Source organism: Caloenas nicobarica, chromosome 17 (genome assembly GCF_036013445.1).
Source record: "Caloenas nicobarica isolate bCalNic1 chromosome 17, bCalNic1.hap1, whole genome shotgun sequence".
Lineage (NCBI taxonomy): Eukaryota > Metazoa > Chordata > Aves > Columbiformes > Columbidae > Caloenas > Caloenas nicobarica.
This window is the reverse complement of record NC_088261.1, coordinates 11,029,473-11,047,566: the sequence shown is the minus strand read 5'-3', so window position 1 is coordinate 11,047,566 and position 18,094 is coordinate 11,029,473. Positions and strand designations below refer to the sequence as shown.

Genomic DNA, 18,094 nt, shown 5'->3' with positions numbered 1-18,094 from the left:
CAGGGTGCAGCTGATTCCTGTTATCAGGAAAATACTTCTCCTCTCTCTAAGCATACTGTTGGATCCATACGTTGCTTCATGTGGAGAGAAAGAGATGCATTTGTAGCTGCATCCATTGGTAGGCACTCTCATTCTGTTAATAAACTTTATACTTATATTACAGCATTACCACTGTCTCCTGCCTGTTAAATGATAATTTTAAATGCTGTGGAAAATACAGTTGACTTCTGTCTGCCCACAGACATGATGTTCCGTGCGTTAACTGATGTGTTACAGGCATACACAAAGCACAAACCTCTGTTTCCAATATTACAAACATCTCAAACAAATAAATGTCCTGTGGAGTGAAATGCTTTTACTACTCCATCAGCAGAAATTATGTGGTTCTTCTCCTACTGAAGCAATCTGGTAAATACATGATAATAATCTGGTAATAACATCTACAATCTGGAAAGTACTAAGTGTGAGATTCAGATACTCTCATGCCTGCTACAGAACTGAGCGGCGGCGCTGGCTCTGCGCTCAGGGACAGATCTGGCTCCGGTTTGAACGTCCACTTGTGCCAAACCTGCAGGGCAAACAGCACCCGGTGCTGTGGGTACCGGGGGGTCCGTGTGCTGCGGGGGCAGGAGGCCGAGGAGCAGAGGGACAGGGCCGGGAAGAGGGAAATTAGGTTTTTAATAAGCTTCAGACACATTTTGGAACACCTTCAGGATTTAAACTATATGTAATTAATACATAAACGGGATCACTGAGGACCAAAAGCCATGAAAATTCCAAGATAAGCAGAGACCTGCTCCTGTTTTTCAGCAGAAATATTTTCCACAGAGACATGAAGACTTACCAAACGCAAACCCTGCATATTTATATTTAAGGAGTGATAAAGTTTTCCATGTTATACATATTTGTAGGAAAATAAAATTGGTATCTCCTTGTAGCTTGGGTTACAGCTGAGGTCTGGGGCCACGGCATGAGAAAAGAGATGGGAAAACTCAATGAGGGAGGGCTTGCAGCAGTCTAAAACTCATCTATCTGATAAATCACCTTCTGCATCACACCCAGGGAAGTTCATGTTGAGTTATAGACACTCCAGGGCCCTTTCATACCGTTAAAGTGATGGGAAAAGGCATTTGTGTTCCTGAGAACTGGGCTATAAGGGAGTAGCACTGAAGAGATCTCCATCAAACCAAAATGGGTTTTCATTCATTCAGTCCAAAGGGAGAGTGCAAACTTTAATTAACTCAATAGCTGTCAAGAGCTTGGAGACCTGCAGATTAATGGTTCTGGCTGCAAAACTGCAGAGCATCAGCACTACGGGCAGCCCTGCCACGCTGAAGACGGGCAGGGAGCACCAAGAGCTGGATCAGAAGCCCGGCCACCCCCCGCTGATACACCCGTGCCACGGGAGCTCCTCGCCACGTCCATGAAAAAATGCCAAAGCTCAGAAAAAGCGTGAGCCCGAGCTGCCCAGTATGTGTCCCACAACATCCTTCTCTTTAAATGGGAGAGGTGTGGATGTGATGGGTGGACTGTCAGTGGATGAGGAACTGGCTGGATGGTCGCACCCAGGGAGTGGTGGTCAGCGGCTCAATGTCTGGCTGGACGCCGGTGACAAGTGATGTCCCTCAGCGGTCCATACTGGGACCAGAACTGTTTAACATCATCAGTGACACCGACAGTGGGATCAAGTGAAACCTCAGCAAGTTTGCAGATGACACCAGGCTGAGTGGTGCAGGTGACACACCTGAGGGACGGGATCCATCCAGAGGGACTAATTGGAGAAGTGGGCCCATGTGAACCTCATGAGGTTCAACAAGGCCAAGTGCAAAGTCCTGCACCTGGGTCTGGGCAACCCCTCATACCGATCCAGGCTGGGGGATGAAGGGGTGGGGAGCAGCCCTGCGGAGAGGGACTTGGGGTGCTGGGAGGTGAAAGACTGGACATGAGCCAGCAACATGCACTTGCAGCCCTGAAGGCCAATGGTACCCTGGGCTGCATCCCCAGCAGCGTGACCAGCAGGTCAGGGGGGGCTCCTGCCCCTCTGCCCCGCTCTGTGAGACCCCCCTGCAGGGCTGGGCCAGCTCTGGGGACAGCACAGGACACACATGGACCTGCTGGAGAGGGGCCAGAGGAGCCCCAGAAATGACCCGAGGCTGGAACAGCTCTGCTGGGAGGACAGGCTGGGAGAGCTGGGGGGTTCAGCTGGAGAAGAGAAGCTCTGGGGAGACATTAGTGCGGCCTTTCCGGACTTAAAAGGGGCCCATAAGAAAGACGGGGACAGACTTTTGAGCAAGGCCTGTTGCGATAGGACAAGGGGTGATGGTTTTAAACGAAAGGAGGGAGATTCAGGCCAGACATGAGGAAGGAATTGTTGGCCCTGAGGGTGGTGAGAGCCTGGCCCAGGTTGGCCAGAGAGGTGGTGGATGAACCATCCCTGGAGACATCCCAGGCCAGGCTGGACGGGGCTCTGAGCAACCTGAGCTGGTGCAGATGTCCCTGCTCATGGCAGGGCTGGCACTGGGGGAGCTTTGAAGGCCCTTTCAACCCAAACTATTCCATGACTCCATGATTTTATGTTAGATGCTGCCATTTCCAGTGAGCTGCTCACACAGAGCTGCAACGTGGACTTCGGGAATAGGAAGGGAAATGCTGTGAGCTCTGGGGCTGTAAGGCATCTCTGCTGGGAAGTAATGGTACAAACGGCACAAAACCTGCCTTTTTCCAAATGTATAGCCAAGCTTTAGCTACGCAGTATCAGTTCCACCCAGGAGCAGAAAAGCGGCCGCACAGGGATGTCACTCAGGGAGAACATCAGAACAAACCTGCTCTGCGTCCACAGGAATGGAGAACCAGAACACGAGTCACTGACAACCTGAAATGTGCTTCTGCACATCAAGCACCACCACCTCTCCCCGCTGGCCTGCGGGTGACACAGCTGAGCTGGTGTAAAGTTATCTCTGACCAAATCAGGAGAACCCACATCACCCAGTAAGTGCCAGTTTCTCCAGTAAGGCACGTGGATTCTTAGCATACAAAAACAGTGGGCCTTTTCAGGATGTACCTTCACTGTGGGCTTTGTGACCCTCAGATGACAAATCCTGTGTGGATGCAGAACATCTAATGCTCAGCTGTCTTAACTCACGGTCCTTGTCCCAAATCCCAGATTCCCTTCCCCAGGAGCTGGACTGTTGGGATGGTCAGTGCCCACTTGCTGCCAAAGGACACATATTGGATGGATCTCCCTTCCCTTCTTTCTAACACAACTAGGGTACGCCAAACTAGAACCTAAAGTAAAAATGTCATGATGGACAGAGAGGTCCTCCCAAGTTAAAAGATGCAAAACCTGAAGCAGTAACTGGAGATGTAGGTCTGTCTCTATGTGCATTATGATCTGCTCTTGCATCTCCTGGATTTTATAGAATCAGAGGATCATTTTGGTTGGAAGAGACCATCAAGATCACCAAGTCCAACCGTTAACCCAACCCTGGTACTGCCCCATGTCCCTGAGAACCTCATCTCCGTCTGTCCAACCCCTCCAGGGATGGTGACTCCAGCACTGCCCTGGGCAGCCTGTTCCAATGCCCCACAGCCCTTTGGGGAAGAAATTGTTCCCTAGATCCAGCCTCAACCTCCCCTGGCGCAACTTGAGGCCGTTTCCTCTCATCATGTCACTTGCTATAATAGTTGGGAGAAGAGACCAACACCTTCCATAGTAAAACCTCCTTTCAGGTAGTTGTAGAGAGCTCAGAGGCACTTCTGCACAAAATATGAACCTGCCATGGTGCATTGGTTCCCACGTGGTGCTCCTGTGCATGACCAAAAAGCAAAACCTTCTGACTTTTGTCAGGCCAGGGATGGTAACCTGGTGTCATTTTGGTGGCACCAGCCCTTCGTGTCCCCAGGCACAGCTGCTTCCCACCACAGGCGCCCAGCTCTGCACTCAGGACAAGGTGTCTTTTTCTTCACCTTCAGACTACATGACCTTGGTTTGCCTATGGGATCTTCTCAACCCTCATTTCCAAACCCACCTTCTTGTGCAGAACCTCTTGCCAGGACGGGCAGGCTGCGCTGCAGGAGGTCTTAAAAAAGGCCCCATGGCCCTGGAGGACATTGTGACACAGCCCAGAAAGGAGGCAGAGCCTGGACCTGGTGCAGACTCTGCTTCAGGACGTTCTGTCCCAGCAGCCCTGGCAGAGGAGCAGCGAGCAGGGCGGCCACAGGAGGAGGGTGCAAGAAGGTGGATCTAGAGGCAGATCTTTGTTGCTGCCCAGACACAGGGGAAAACTGTCCTGACGCTGTCTGGCAAGTATTGGCAGCGCTAAAGCAGAAGCATCCAGGTGTGGAGAAGGACAGGAAGGGTGGGACACCCCAATGCATCTGGGGGGTGCAGTGTGGTACAGGAAGAAAAGGGAGGACAGGCATGAGAAGGCAGTTCAATACCACCCTATTGCTGGGTCTTTTGTACAGCCTGAAGGCAGAGAGTGTGCATATATATATTGCTAATAAAAGGCATTTCCCCTTTTCAACTCATTGCCTGGCCCCTTCAAACTTGAGAACAGCTGAAATCAGACAAAGGGGCTATTTAGTCCAGCATCAGCTCTTCGGGAGCTGCCTCGAGGCTCTGGAGAAGAAATCAGGACAATGATGGGTTTTAATTTCCATGAGAATGTTAGCCTCCAGATACCTTCAGCCGGGGGATTCTCTGGGCTGGATGTGGTTTCTGTCCTCTCTTGCCAGCTATTAAAGTAGGAATGGTTTCTTGGCTAACCCAGGCTTTCCCATGCTCTGGGAAGCCCACGACATCATTTACAGAAGCTCACAACAACCAGTGCGTCTCCCATCATTACCCGGCTGGGGCTGGGGGGACTGGGATCCTCCTGCTCTTCAGGGCTCCGTTTCACTAATGCTGCAAATCACTGCCTGTGGCAGAGCTGCAGCAGCAGTAGCGCTGCGCCAAGGATCTAGGGGCTGGGAAGGCAACAGGGAAGGCATGGGGACAGTCTGCCCTTCCCAGGAACCTGTGGAGTGTGAACTTGCAGCTCCCAAATTCCCGAGCTGACACGGCGCGATTCCCCCTGAGCTCCTGGCTCTGGTATCCAAAAGGTCACTACTACTGTCACTACAGCTGATTTTAGGAGCGGTGGAATTGCTGAGGTTGTGGGCAGGTAGGAGGCTCCTGCTTCCCCCTGCTGCAGTAACAGCAATGAGTCTTTGTCTTAAGAGTCAGAGATCTCAAACATCATCCTAGAGGACAGTTTTGAATTTGTATACTTTGGCTAGGCATGTGAAAGGACTTCAACTGGGAAAGGAAAATTCTTCATTACTAAAAATCATTTTACTAACAAAAATTTTGAAAAAAAAAAAAAGGAATGTTTCAGTAGGTAACTCAAACATGGAAAAAGAACAATAGCAAGTTCTGCTCTTGCCTTGGCTTCAGGGACGTGAAAAGGCTGAGGAAGGTCACTTTGCAGAGTGCAGTGAAAATACCGGAGAGCTGTCAGCGTGATTTCATACACAAATAAAATGCCATTTCAAAGCTTTTGGGAGTATATGAGGAGCTAACACACCTGCTAAGCAAACCCTGCAGAGCACACACAGGAAACAGTGTCTCTTCATTTCGGCGGAGAGCTGGCGCTGCGGGGACTGGGAGAAGCACAACTGCCTCACAGCAGCTCTTGGCAACGCAGCGACAGCCGGGTGCACTCTGCACCCAGAGATCGCAGAAACACGTCACTGGCTCTCAGAGCTGTGACACCATCTACCAACACAAGGGTTTACAGCTTCTTTGAAGGGGTGGCTGTTCCCTCAACCCTGCACAGATGCCACCCCTCACTTCAAGCATATTGTATGGGTGTGTACAAGGCAATGTTGTCCTTGAAAATGAGGGGACATTTGGCTTGATGGCCTTACAAGAGCTGCAATTGCTCTCAGAAAGCAAAGGGACCCAAAATGAACTTTACTGCTTGAGTCGAGGGGCTGAGCACAGACATGCACACCCAGCAGATGTTTGAGCCAGCAGGGCACTGCGGTTCCTCCTCTGCTTGCAGGTGTGTGTTGCAGGCACGGTGTCAATGCAGCACGGAGGAAGCAGCTCGGCCTCCAGCAGAAGGTGCTCTGAGGTCTGCAGAGGGTGAGTCGAGGCTCCAGGCAGGGCCGGGCTGCACAAGCCTACAGAGGGAAATGTCTGAAGCAGATACATGTATTTATCAGATAGTTTCTGCCAGCTGGAACATGAAGTGTTGGAGATAAACACTCACCTGCTGGAAACTTGCCTGAGATGGGAACCAGCTTTCAATTGGAAATGAGGCTTTACAGGCTGAGAGCAGCGGTCACCAGCACACCAGGGGACTTGCAGCGTCACTACCAAATAAAACAGGAAAACCAGAACCAAAGTCGGTCTCAGAGCAGCAGCTGGGTACAAACACCTTCCTGAAAATGTTCAGGCAACAACCTCCCCAGCCTGTGTGCTGCCAGGGGAGATCACGCTGGAGCTCTGGTTCAGCATCCTAGATAAACTCAATAGACGAGGCAGGTGACATTTTGAACCCAGCGTCAACTGCACCCCTCGGGCAGCAGGGACGCGCTGGCAGGGGGACACGCTCTGTGTACACCTGAGAGATGATTTTCAGTGCTGATGAGCTGTCACGGAGGCACCCTAAAATGACTCCAAGAAAATAATAAGCTTAAACTAAGTTTAATTCAGAACCGAAACCAAACGACAGACCATAACCAAACAACAGAAACCAGTGCAAGTGGAAGGGGTAATCCAAATCGATCAGCACGCCAGCAACATTTAATAAACTGCAGGTTTGTTGTACCAGTTGGGGATATTATTACTAAATGACCACACAAGAACGAAGATCCACAGCCTGCACACACTCACTCAAAAGAGGCCTCTTTCACTCAAGAGTATCCAGAAGAAAGAATCACTTGCCTGGGGTGGGCAAAGGCCCACTCAGGGATGTATCCAGAAGAAAATCACTCACCAAGGAGCAGGTGAGGGCTCTCAATCCCAAAAAGTCTCCTTAGATGGTGTCCCTGATCTCAGGGGAGCCTCTGATCACAGTCCCGCTGCTCCCAGATCAACTCCACAGTGCTCTTCAGACAGAGACCCGTTTTATAGACTGGTCAGATCTGGCTGTGCTCATTACAAGGTGGTCCAGAAGCTTCTCTGGGCCTGGGCACCTCCTTGCCTGAGGACCCATCTATTTACCAAGAGTCCTGCTCCTCCTGCTCCCCCCGCCGGGGGGGAGGTGGCCTTGAGGAGTCACCATGTCCTGGGGACCTGACAGTTGGCATTGACTAAGGTGTGTACACAAGGACACGCTCAGTGGGGCACAAAAGGCACTAAAGACCCATCAACTGCCCTACTGAAAGCTCCAGAGCTCATTGGGGATGTGCAACTGTCACATGAGCGATCGACCCCTTTACACAAGAGAACATCTGCTCACAGCTGAGCGATGCACATCTGCTCACCCTTCCTGAGGAAATAACTCATCTTCTAGGAACCTGCCCAGAAATGAAGACTTCAGAAGTGAATATCATGCAAGGAGGGAATGCCCATGTTGGTCTGAGAGACAAGGGATATGGAGCCTGCCTGTGGGTTCATTAGGATATGGATAAATGGAAGAGAATGAGCTCCTTAGGTCTTGGGATTCACTTATTTGTCCCTGTGCTCAGCCTCACCTATTTTAAGGCAATGGGCAGCATTAGGAAGCAGGTGTTTTGTCTCCAGGGAAGCCCCTGAGAGCTGTCAGGCTGCTCTCCAGATCAGCCCAAAGGTCAGTAGCACCTCCCACTCTGCTCCTGTTCTGCAGCCCAGGAGCGAGTCATAGAGAGAAAACACAGCGCCCAGCACAGCCAAAGCCACCCCAGGCATGGAGGAGCAGGTGCAGCTGCAGTGACGGCTACGGCAGCAAGAAGGACGCCAGTGGACAGACAACAGGACATGGCGGAGCTGACAGCCACGAGGACTGCGGCACCGCGTGCTGCACTCAGCAGGTGACTGCAGCAAGAGGAGCCGTGCGGATACCTGGGAGGACAGTGATGAATTACTCTGAATTATACAGGGGAGCTGCTTGGTGTTCAACAGTGTAAACCCTGGATTTAAACACAAATAGATAAAGCTCACCTAGGGAGGGATTTTCTTGTTCTCTGACCATACCTAAATGCTGCGACACTTGGCAAACTCCCAGCTCTGCTGTTCCTGTCAGGTTTGCTCCTTTGAACCATCCCAGCTTGTCCTCATCACCTGTGGGCCTGGAAGCAACAACGGGACTCCAGACAGAACAGCAGGGCTGCACGCACAGTCTCATGGAAACGCTGCACCCAAAACTGCTCTAGCTCGTCTTTGGGTTTTTAACAGCCACAGCACATTAGTGGCTGTGCCATCATCCCGCAAAGGCACCCGGACTTTTTCCTCCTGTTACTTCCAACCAAGGAACTTTCTAAGTTCCTTCAGTATACAGGTTTGTATGCTGCACTGTTTTGTTTCTTCTGAAGAGAACTCCCCCGACCACCCTGTACCTGACCCTTCCCTGTACCCACAGCCTCTCCCAACCTCATACACTGCGTAATAAATTAATAGAAATAAGTCATTCTCTAAAAGCAATTCCTTGTGATCCTTTATCCACCCCAATTCCCCCTCCAGTATATTGTCATCTTCTATTTAGCTAGGCACTTACCTACTCCATCATTTGTACACACAGCTCTGAAAGTCAGGGAACTTTTCCAAAGCAGCATCACACTTTACCACGTTTCATGCATTTTCCCCATCTTTCCCATGTGCTTATGAGAAGGGCTCAGCTGGAGTCCCACGGCCAAACTCCAAGCCAGGGAGACTGAGACTTTGTTGGCTGGAGGTGCAGAGGTTTTGAACTTAAGGGCCCGGTGAGAGCTTCAGCTGCTGCTGTGATCCCCAGGAGCAGGTACACCTGAATGCTGCCACACCCCCGAGTGCTGTCACCAACAGCAGGCAGGGCAGAGCAGAGGGGACATCTGCCCTTGTTAGAGGCTCTCTTCAGCACTAGATGAAGCCTTTGGGATAAAGCAGTAACTCCGACATTAACATTTTAAGCCATGATGCTTTTTCAGTGGAAATTCATAATGGAAGGACACAACATTTATACTCTAGGTGTTAGAAAGGCTGTACCCAACTTTGTGGACAGTTTGGGGAGCTGAATTTTGCCAAGGCTGCTTCTTTTAATCCTAAGTCAGCCACAGCAGGGCTGTACAGAGCAGACCTACGCCATCCTCCTGACACTCCCCCTTTCCATATTGATCCCCATGAACGAGTCAGCCCTCAGTCTCCTCTTCTCCAGCTCCAGAGCCCCAGCTCCTCAGCCTTTCCTCACACGGGAGATGCTCCACTCCCTTCAGCATCTTCGTGGCTGCGCTGGACTCTCTCCAGCAGTTCCCTGTCCTTCTGGACCTGAGGGGCCCAGGACTGGACAAAATATTCCTGATGCGACACAATATTCCGGTTTCTTAGTAAAAAAAGATAAACCAGTAAACAAACGTACCACACAAAATACCAAACCCACAAAATCTCAACTTTTTCCTCCTCGCACAGCAGCCCCGGAGTCCCCGACTCTCCCGCCCCCGCTGTTCGCCGCGCCCCCCCGGGCCGGGACGTGCCCAGAGCCGCCCCGCGCCGGGCCCTCGGAGCACCGGAGCCGCCCCCCGCCCCTCCGCCGCGCCCCGGAGCTGAGCCGGCTGTTCCGCTGCCCCCTGGACGGGCCCTGCCCGCCGGACACCCCCGGCTGCACAAACCGGCCGGCCCGGCGGCACCGGCCGCGGCCCCTCGCCCGCCCCAGGGCCCGGCCGGCTGGCGCCGCCGCTTCGCCTCCCCGTGGAGCGGAGGGGCCCGGTCCACCCAGGCGAGCCCAGCGCTGAGAGGACGCTCCGGCGGGGCCCAGGCCCGGCCCGCCGGCCCGGAGCTCCCCGAGGGGCGGCGGCACCACCGACCCGCCAGACCCGCACAGTCCCACAATGCCCCGCGCGCCCCTGCGCCTTTAAGGGGTGGTGGGCGGCACGAGCCGACCGAGAAGGACAAAGCCCGGCGCGCGGCCCCGCCGCAGTACCCGGATGGGCGGGGGGGCGGGGGCGCGGGCGCGACCCGATTGGCCACCGCGGGAAAGGGGGCGGGCGGATAACGGGGCCACAAAATGGAGTCGCGCTCTCTGCTACTTACATAACGCGACCTCTCACCTCGCGCGCGGTGCAAGCCAGCTTGCTGCGCCGGTGGGCGGGGCGACGCGGAGAGATTGGTGGGCCGCGCAGCCAATCTAGAGCCGGGAGCGCCGGTGTCCCGCCAGTAGGCTCTCAGGGCTGCAGCGAAGGGGGCGGGCCCTGCGGGGCGGGAGGCAGGTTGGGGTGCGCGCGGCGAGGCTCGGCCCGCCGCCCGCGCGGGAGGGGGAGGGAAATCTCCCGCCATTTTTCAATCCTCCCGCCCGGGTCCCGCCGCCGCCGCCGGGGTCGTCACGCGGATCCGCCGGCTCCGGCCGGGCCCCCGCCTGCTCCCGCCATGGCGCCGCTGCTGGGCCGCAAGCCCTTCCCGCTGGCCAAGCCGCTGCCGCCGGGGGAGCCGGGGGAGCGGTTCGTCATCCCCCACACGCAGGAGGCCTTCCGCACCCGCGAGTATCCGCCCGGCCGGGGGCGCGGGGGGACGGGGACGGGGCGGCGGGGAGGGCTTCGGTACCGCCGCTGTCACCTGCCGCGGCGGCCGCCCCCGGGCCGAGCGGCCGCGCCGCTGCTGGGCGCGGAACCGGCCTCGGGGCGGCCCAGCGCGGGGGGCCGGGGCGGAACAAAGCGGCAGCGGGGCCCTCGGGCTCCGGGCGGGAAGGGCCCGGCCCGCGCTGCCCCCGGGGCCGGTTTGCCCGGACACGTTTCCGGCCCGGTTCACACGCCGGGGCAGCGGGGCCGGGCCGCTCGGAGGCGCCGCTGACGGGGAAGGGCCGCCCGGCGCTGGCTGCGGGCTCGGCGGGCCCGGCAGCTGCGGCCGGTTAATGCGATTAGCGCAGGAGCAGCGCCCGGGGGTGCGGTGCGATTTTGGGGTGTGTACCCCGTGGGTAGGAGGTGGGATTGAAACTGGAGACTCCCACAAGGAGGAGAGTAAAGCGGTGGCAGAAGCAGCTCGCCTGTGGACAGCCCAGGTTTTCGGTCCGAATGTGAGTTTTGCATGAAAAACAAGTTTGTTTTTTTTTTTTATGGTTCCGCAAGAGTCAGCGTGTGGCGGTCCCTGAGCGGCAGGACGTGGACAGGTGACTGTCACGGCCCGCGTGTCACAGCCCGTGTGCAGCCACAGAGGCCGTGACTGCGCAGGTGACTGTGCAGGTCCGGGTGCGGCTGGAGGGTCGGGACCTGTGCGCCCTCACCTGCAAACTGCTGGTTTGTTGTTTGTGTTGAAAGGATCGAAATCGCAAGAACTGAGGACTGGAAGTGAGGCGGGAATGCACGGATATGGGAACATACCTCAGAGATCTCGATGGTGTGGAAGACAAAGGGACTCCGGAACTTGTACAGACCCCCGCATTGGAGAGGGTCTTGTTACCTCAGTGTGAGGAACACGCAGTGAAAGCCTCTAGGAAGGATGAGGCATGTTTTGGATAGGAAATGCCTGAGTGCAGATGGACGTTGCTAATGCATTCAGCCCAATAAAATGAGACTGGAGAGTGTCTATATACTTGCTTTTTAGCAGTATTTTAAGTTAAAGCATTCAGTCTGTGACTCAAATACCTGCTCTTGTGGTGTGTGCAAACTGAAAGTAGCTCAGTCATCCGTCTGAGGCAGAGGCCTGTTCTCTCACTTTCAGTATGAGGAACTGACAGTGAACAAAAAGACAGAGTTTAATCCTAATTACTGCTTTTGTGAAAGAAGGTGTGGCTCTTGTGAATCTGTGAGTAGCTGCAGGACATGTTTCTGCAGACACTTGGAGAGTATTAACATTAGAGGAAAAGAGGATGGTTTCTCATCATCAGGGGGGATGGTGGTAGCTGCAGGGTCAGAAGGAAGCAAGTGCTGAGGTTCTAGACAGATGCTCTTGCAGAAAGCACTGCATGGGGCGCCGGGGGACACGGACAGCCTGGCATGTTCTAGAAAGTTCGTCTTGGCAGATAGAGGTCACGAAGCTAAAAGGAGAAACTAAGTGATGTTTGGTTTTTCTATCTTGCTTTGTTGACTGTGTAACAGGCAAAAAGTGGAACAGAAAATTGCAAATGAGTAAGTTGAAGGGAGCTGTTACCTAAGGAAGACTTGGTGCTGGTTTTTTTGGTCACTTGTGTCTGTCCTAGGCAGCGCAGAGGAATGGCTTTTGTGGGTGGCGTGGCCTGTGGAGAGGCTGTGCCGAGCGGTACTGGAGTTCCCTCAGCAGCGCTGGGCGTCGTTTATGCCGAGCCCTGGCAGAATAAGGTCTCCCGAACTTTCTTTTTCCACCTTGAAAAACTATTGATCAGCTCTTCCCCTGAAGGATGTACAGGTTCTTACCCTGCACGCTACAAATGGGGTATTTGAAGGACTTAACAAGTTGTTAAGAGTCTTTCAGTTATCCTTGGTTAGGGTTTGTAGCTGTAGATGGGGCTGGTTGGGCTGAGCTGAGCTGTCTGCCCAGGGGCCAGGCCTGGGAGGGGTCTGCCAGCACTGGGCACAGGGATGGGCTGCTCAGGAGAGCTCAGGTCTTTATTTGAGTCTGATGTTTATTTGGAGCTTTATGTGGCGTCCTTCAAGTGCCAGATCCCCCAAAACCTTTTAAGAGAAGCCGTGCTGTGTAGAGCCCGTTGTGTCCTGGCAAGGCCTTGGGCTCACGGTGCCTGACTGGAAGGGAGCGATGGGGATGGGGGATCGCTGGGCACTCAGAGTCTGGAGCTCTGGGATCTGCTCTGAGCTGTGTGAGGTGTCAGGCATGTAGAATCTCAGAATCATTTTGGTTTGAAGAGCCTCTCAAGATCATCGAGTCCAACCATAACCCAGCCCTGGCACTGCCCCATGGCCCTGAGAACCTCATGTCTGTCTGTCCAACCCCTCCAGGGATGGTGACTCCACCACTGCCCTGGGCAGCCTGTTCCAATGCCCCACAGCCCTTGGGGGAAGAAATTGTTCCCCAGATCCAACCTCAACCTCCCCTGGCGCAACTTGAGGCCGTTTTCTCTGGTCCTGGCGCTTGTTCCTGGGGAGCAGAGCCCGACCCCCCCTGGCTCCAAGCTCCTTTCAGGCAGGTCAGAGATCAGAAGGTCTCCCCTCAGCTCCTGTTCTCCAGCTGAACCCCCAGCTCCCTCAGCCGCTCCCATCACACTTGTGCTCCAGCCCCTTCCCCAGCTCCGTTCCCTTCTCTCAACTCGCTCCAGCGCCTCAAGGGCTTTCTTGGCGTGAGGGGCCCAAAACTGCCCCCAGGATTTGAGGTTTGGCCACTTGGGCACACACTGGTTCATTCAGCTGCTGTTGACCGACACCCCCAGGTCCTTGTTTCACGTATGGTACAATCTTGTCCGGTTTATGTCACCTGTGCACCTAGTCTGTTGGACATGTGCTGAGCATTTGATGTCTACCAAAAGCCAGGATGTGTTCCCTGGTGAGCGGCTTATCTCTGCTCCGGTGCTGGGAGCTGCTGCAGCTCGAGGGTGCTGGGTTCGGAGAGGTGACCACCCCGGGCTGGCAGGGAGGGCCTGTTCCAGCCCAGGCTTTCCTTCAGCCATCAGCGTATGGTTTGGGAAGCTGTGTTGTTTTCCTCCCCAGATAAAAGCTTGCTGGCTGTCGTTGGTTTTGTACAGTAAGGAGCATGGAGAACAAGAGGAATTAGCATGCAAGGTGAAGGCTGTTCACGTCTTCACTGTGAGATCAGCCAGTGTAACTCTGGTTGAAAGATGGCAGCACCAAAGCACAGTCGTGTCATGCTCTACATCTATAAATAATTATATATTTTATATTTATATATATATTCTATGTATATGTTAAACACCCTGGAGGTGTTTAAAAGACGTGTAGATGAGGTTCTCAGGGACATGGTGTAGTGCGAGGGCCGGGTTATGGTTGAACTCAATGATCTTGAGGGTCTCTTCCAACCAAAACGATTCTATAATTTTATATATAGATATATATATACGTGTGTATATATATATATACACGTAGGACAGCTTTTCCACCCACGCAGGAACTAGTGTCTTATAAAGTACCCACGTTCCCGGTAAGTTTGCCTTCTTAGCTAATACAAGTGAAAACAATTAAGATACTCCAAAGCTATTTTGGAGTTGATAGTAATTGCTGAGAGAGCATCAATAACCCAGGAAGAAGTAAATTTTGTATCTGCCTAATAGTCCTCTTGTGCAGTGGTTACCTTGTTTACTTTTAAACATTTTTCTTTAAGAGTCCCTTGTTTTTAAAGTAACTTTTATTGCCTTTCCCCATTCTTCAGCGCATGCAACCAGATGTTACACAGTGGGTAGTCATCTGTTTACTTTAGCGTGTGTGTTATTCATGGCTTTTGGGGGAATGTTCACAAGTAGCTGGTGTCCAGGGTTTTTTATTTATTATTGTGTTGGGAATTAGTGGCAGTGGCAGCTCGGCTGTGTGGATGGTCGGTTATGGCACGGCACTGCGCCCGCACTCGTGTTCCTGGATCAGACCCGCTCAACAGCCTGAAATGTGTTGGGTTTGTTTCCAGTCTGAGTGGGAAGAACAAACAGCGTATGTGTAGTGGAAAGTTTGAGCTATAGGAAGCTTTGCAAAAACATTTTCCTGTGTTTTGGCTTTGTGCTCACCCAGGATTTCAGAGCAGGACCTGGTTTGAATCTTCCTGCAGAGCACAGGACGAGGGCGCTGGGGACGGAGCATCCGCAGGGGCAGTGTGCGGTGAGCTGACCCGCTACAGGAGAGTTAAATTGCATTGGAGAGGCAGAACTGAGCTGGACAGGGAAATTGCTGTGGCTGCTGCTTTCAAATTCGGTGTTGAGCTGAAAAATATGGGTCCTGATAGGGTGAGGTTGAGCTTGTTCTCATAGGTGTGTACAAGGAGGGGAAGAGTCACAGGGAGAATGCTTGTGGACCTTCCCGTTAGTATGGGAAACAGTGTTTGGAAAAAACATGTCTTTCAATTATTTTTCAACTGGAAATCAGCATTTATTTGCTCCCCTTGCTGGAAGGAAAGGAATCTCCTCACAAGTCTAGAGAGAAGAAAGTTGCTCAATGTAGGAGGGAAGACTGTAATTTTATTTCCTAGCTGTATCTCAAAGACTTATTTATAGTTATGCTGTTGAAGTTTTATTCAGGTGATGTGCTGAACCCTAAAAAGGTGCCTTTTCTGTAGCACTCGTGTCACAGCTGTGAGTCCAGGAGGGACATGGGGGTGACGTGCACAGACGGGGACGAGGGGAGGGCACAGGCAGCGGGACGGGGCAGAGGCTGCGCTGCCCTGGCTCTTCAGGTTCCCGTCTGCTGCAAGGGCTGAATTTGTTTTTAAATCTTCCTTCTGCGGGAAAGGCAGAGGAAGTAATAGTATTACGGTTGCAATTTAGTCGTTCTTAAAGTGGTTGATTGCTGTAAATACAAGGAAGACTCCTGGCTTCTTGTTTGAAGACTCCTGTTTTCTTTGTGTGTGGTTTTTTTTTTTTTTTAATTTTATTTCCCAGCTTAGTATTGCTACAAAATGTTGCTACGACAGCAGTTCTGGTGTGGCCGATGGTGCAGCTGAGCTCCTCGCAGGCTGTGGTTGCCCCTCCTGCCCTGGAGCGCTGCTGGTTTCCATGGAAACTTGAGCATCTTTGAGGCCTCAGGGAGGGTCAGAATGGACCAGGAGGCTCCAAGCTGGGTGGGGTGAGGACTTGTCAGATCGCAGTCCATCCCCTCCCCAAGCCAGGGAACTGTGGGATTTCTCCGTGGTTTCAAGAGCTTTTCCAGGCAGAGGGATCTGGAGCCTGTTCCTGCGTCTGTCCTCGCGCGGCTCCTGTCGTGGGGGCTGGAACGTACCTGTGTGTCAACACCCACGGTGCAGCTGCTTTCCCATGGGGCTGTGAAGAAATGTCCAAGAAAACTGGCCTTGTTGGTGTTGTGTCTTGGCTTCCTAATAGGAATCTTAAAAAATAAGCAATAATTTAAAAAAATTAGGTCAGTTGCACTAAAATTTCCTTGAAGCACAAAGCATCTGCGGGCTGCAGCGGGTGATGTGCTGTGGCTGGTGACTCGGCCTTTGCGAGAACGTGGGGTGATCTGCTTGTTCCCACCAAGACTCGTCATTACCGCGGGGCTGCCGCAGGGACGTGCTTTATGCTTTCCGCACACTTGAGGAGCAGGGAAAGGTGCTTTTCTTGCCTCTGTTGAGTTTTCTCCACTTAAATTACCACCGGTAAGCATATGGCAACTTGAGCAGGCTGCCGCGGCGTCGATTGATGTGGATGTACACTGTGCCAGCTTCTCTGATAATTGTGCCTGTACGTGTTCTATCCGTAGAAAGTGTGAAGCGGCTTCTGTCTGTTTTCGGCGACAGTTAATTACGGCTTAGGTGTGTGCAGCACAGTCAGGGGTGCTGCCAACAGGAGCTAACGCTATAATGGACAGTGCTCCCCGCTGCTCTGCGGAGGCTCGCCTGGGCACCTCGTAACCCTGAGGGCAGGAGAGCTGCGCCTTGAGGACGCGGTTGGTGAGGAGGGTCGTGATGTGCTCACGCAGAGGCTGCTCTGATGGGCACCCGCAGGAACGCAGCCTTTGGAGCGATTCCCATTTCATAGCTGCTGAGTTTTTTCCTCAAAAGATTTGGGGTACTGGGTAGACTGGTAATTTCTGTCTAGAGTTTTTAATACCATCCTATGGCACTCATCGTAGCAGTTCCCCAGCAGTTATTGTTGGGCATTTCACAGCAGTCCCTGCAACAGCTCCTGCGTGTGCTTGTGATATTTTGTGTGATTTTTCCAATGAATCGGGCTGGAAAAGCTGAAAAGTGGCTTAGCAATGCCACCAAACGTTCAGCTGAACTGGTGGGGCTGTGGCACCTGTCCCAGCACGGAACAGGACGGGCTTTCCAGCTGCAGAAAGCTCCGGTGCATCCTGGCCTGAAAACTGATGGCATTCAATGCGGCATTGCCATAGTAGACGCAGGGTCACGCTGTGCTGTCGCCATCGTCAGCCTTCGTGCGTTCCGATAGTATGGTTTTAACTGAATTTGATTGTCTTGCGCTACTGTGATGATGCTCTCCACTGCAAAAATCCGGTTTTCCTGAGCTGCCGCTTCTCCAGAGAGTATGAAGCGCGTTTGGAGAGATACAGCGAGCGCATCTGGACGTGCAAAAGCACCGGGAGCAGCCAACTGACCCACAAGGAGGCCTGGGAGGAGGAGCAGGAGGTGGCTGAGCTGTAAGTACCAGGGAAGGAACTGGTGTGTGTCTGTCCTCAGGCTTTGGGGCAGAGGAGTGGATTTGGGGTAAGTGATTGCTGGTTGATGAGGTGAGATAATTAGGGTTTGTTTTTGGTTTTTTTTTACTGGGTGTAAGTAGATCTGGGGATTCTGGTGATGAAAGCAAATTAAGTCCAAATTCGATGCCATCACTACTGCAGTTGAGTAGTGCACTTATTTGGTGCTGTATCTCAGCATTACTTGGCCTAAAATAGTTCAGCATGTGGTGCTTGGCATATTTTAAAGCACCTTGAGCAATGGGAGTTTTTCAGAGGGAAAAAAAAGAAAAAATCTCGAAGGAGCTAAAGTGAAAATACAGTAAAAAGAGACCATTGAAGTGTTTCACATCAGCCAGGTCCACAGCTGTAATTATTTTTTCCAGATCTGCATTGGAATCAGTTGTGCTAAATAAGAAGGATTATTTTGGGGTGAGGTTTTGGGGATCCACTTGACTTGAAACAATAAAGACCAAAGGGAAACTAGCAAGTCATTAATTACTCTGCCAGCCCACGGGTGCTGGTGTCCCTGATCCCTCGGCCCCGTGTCCCGGCTGAGACCATTGGGGCCACTGCAGAGACGGGATTTCCCGTAAAGGTGCAAGTCCTTGGCTCAACCAGTTTTGTGATTACAAAATTATAGGAATTATGCCAAACAAATGACATGTTTCTCTATTCTGTGAACTGACGAGCTGGACTTCTGTGACTTTTTTTTTTTTTTTTC

The 18,094-nt window shown here is 52.7% G+C and overlaps 1 protein-coding gene across 1 annotated transcript in view; it reads left to right on the top strand.

Annotated features, from left to right (window-relative positions):
• The first annotated feature begins 10,383 nt into the window (after positions 1 to 10,383).
• Positions 10,384 to 18,094, top strand: part of BAZ1B (bromodomain adjacent to zinc finger domain 1B) — a 53,435-nt gene continuing 45,724 nt past the window's right edge. Inside the window, exons 1-2 of the mRNA XM_065647308.1 lie at positions 10,384 to 10,638; positions 17,218 to 17,334. Of these exons, the coding sequence (XP_065503380.1) occupies positions 10,526 to 10,638; positions 17,218 to 17,334 (230 nt within the window). The 5' untranslated portion in view covers positions 10,384 to 10,525. The remainder of the gene's footprint in view (positions 10,639 to 17,217; positions 17,335 to 18,094) is intronic.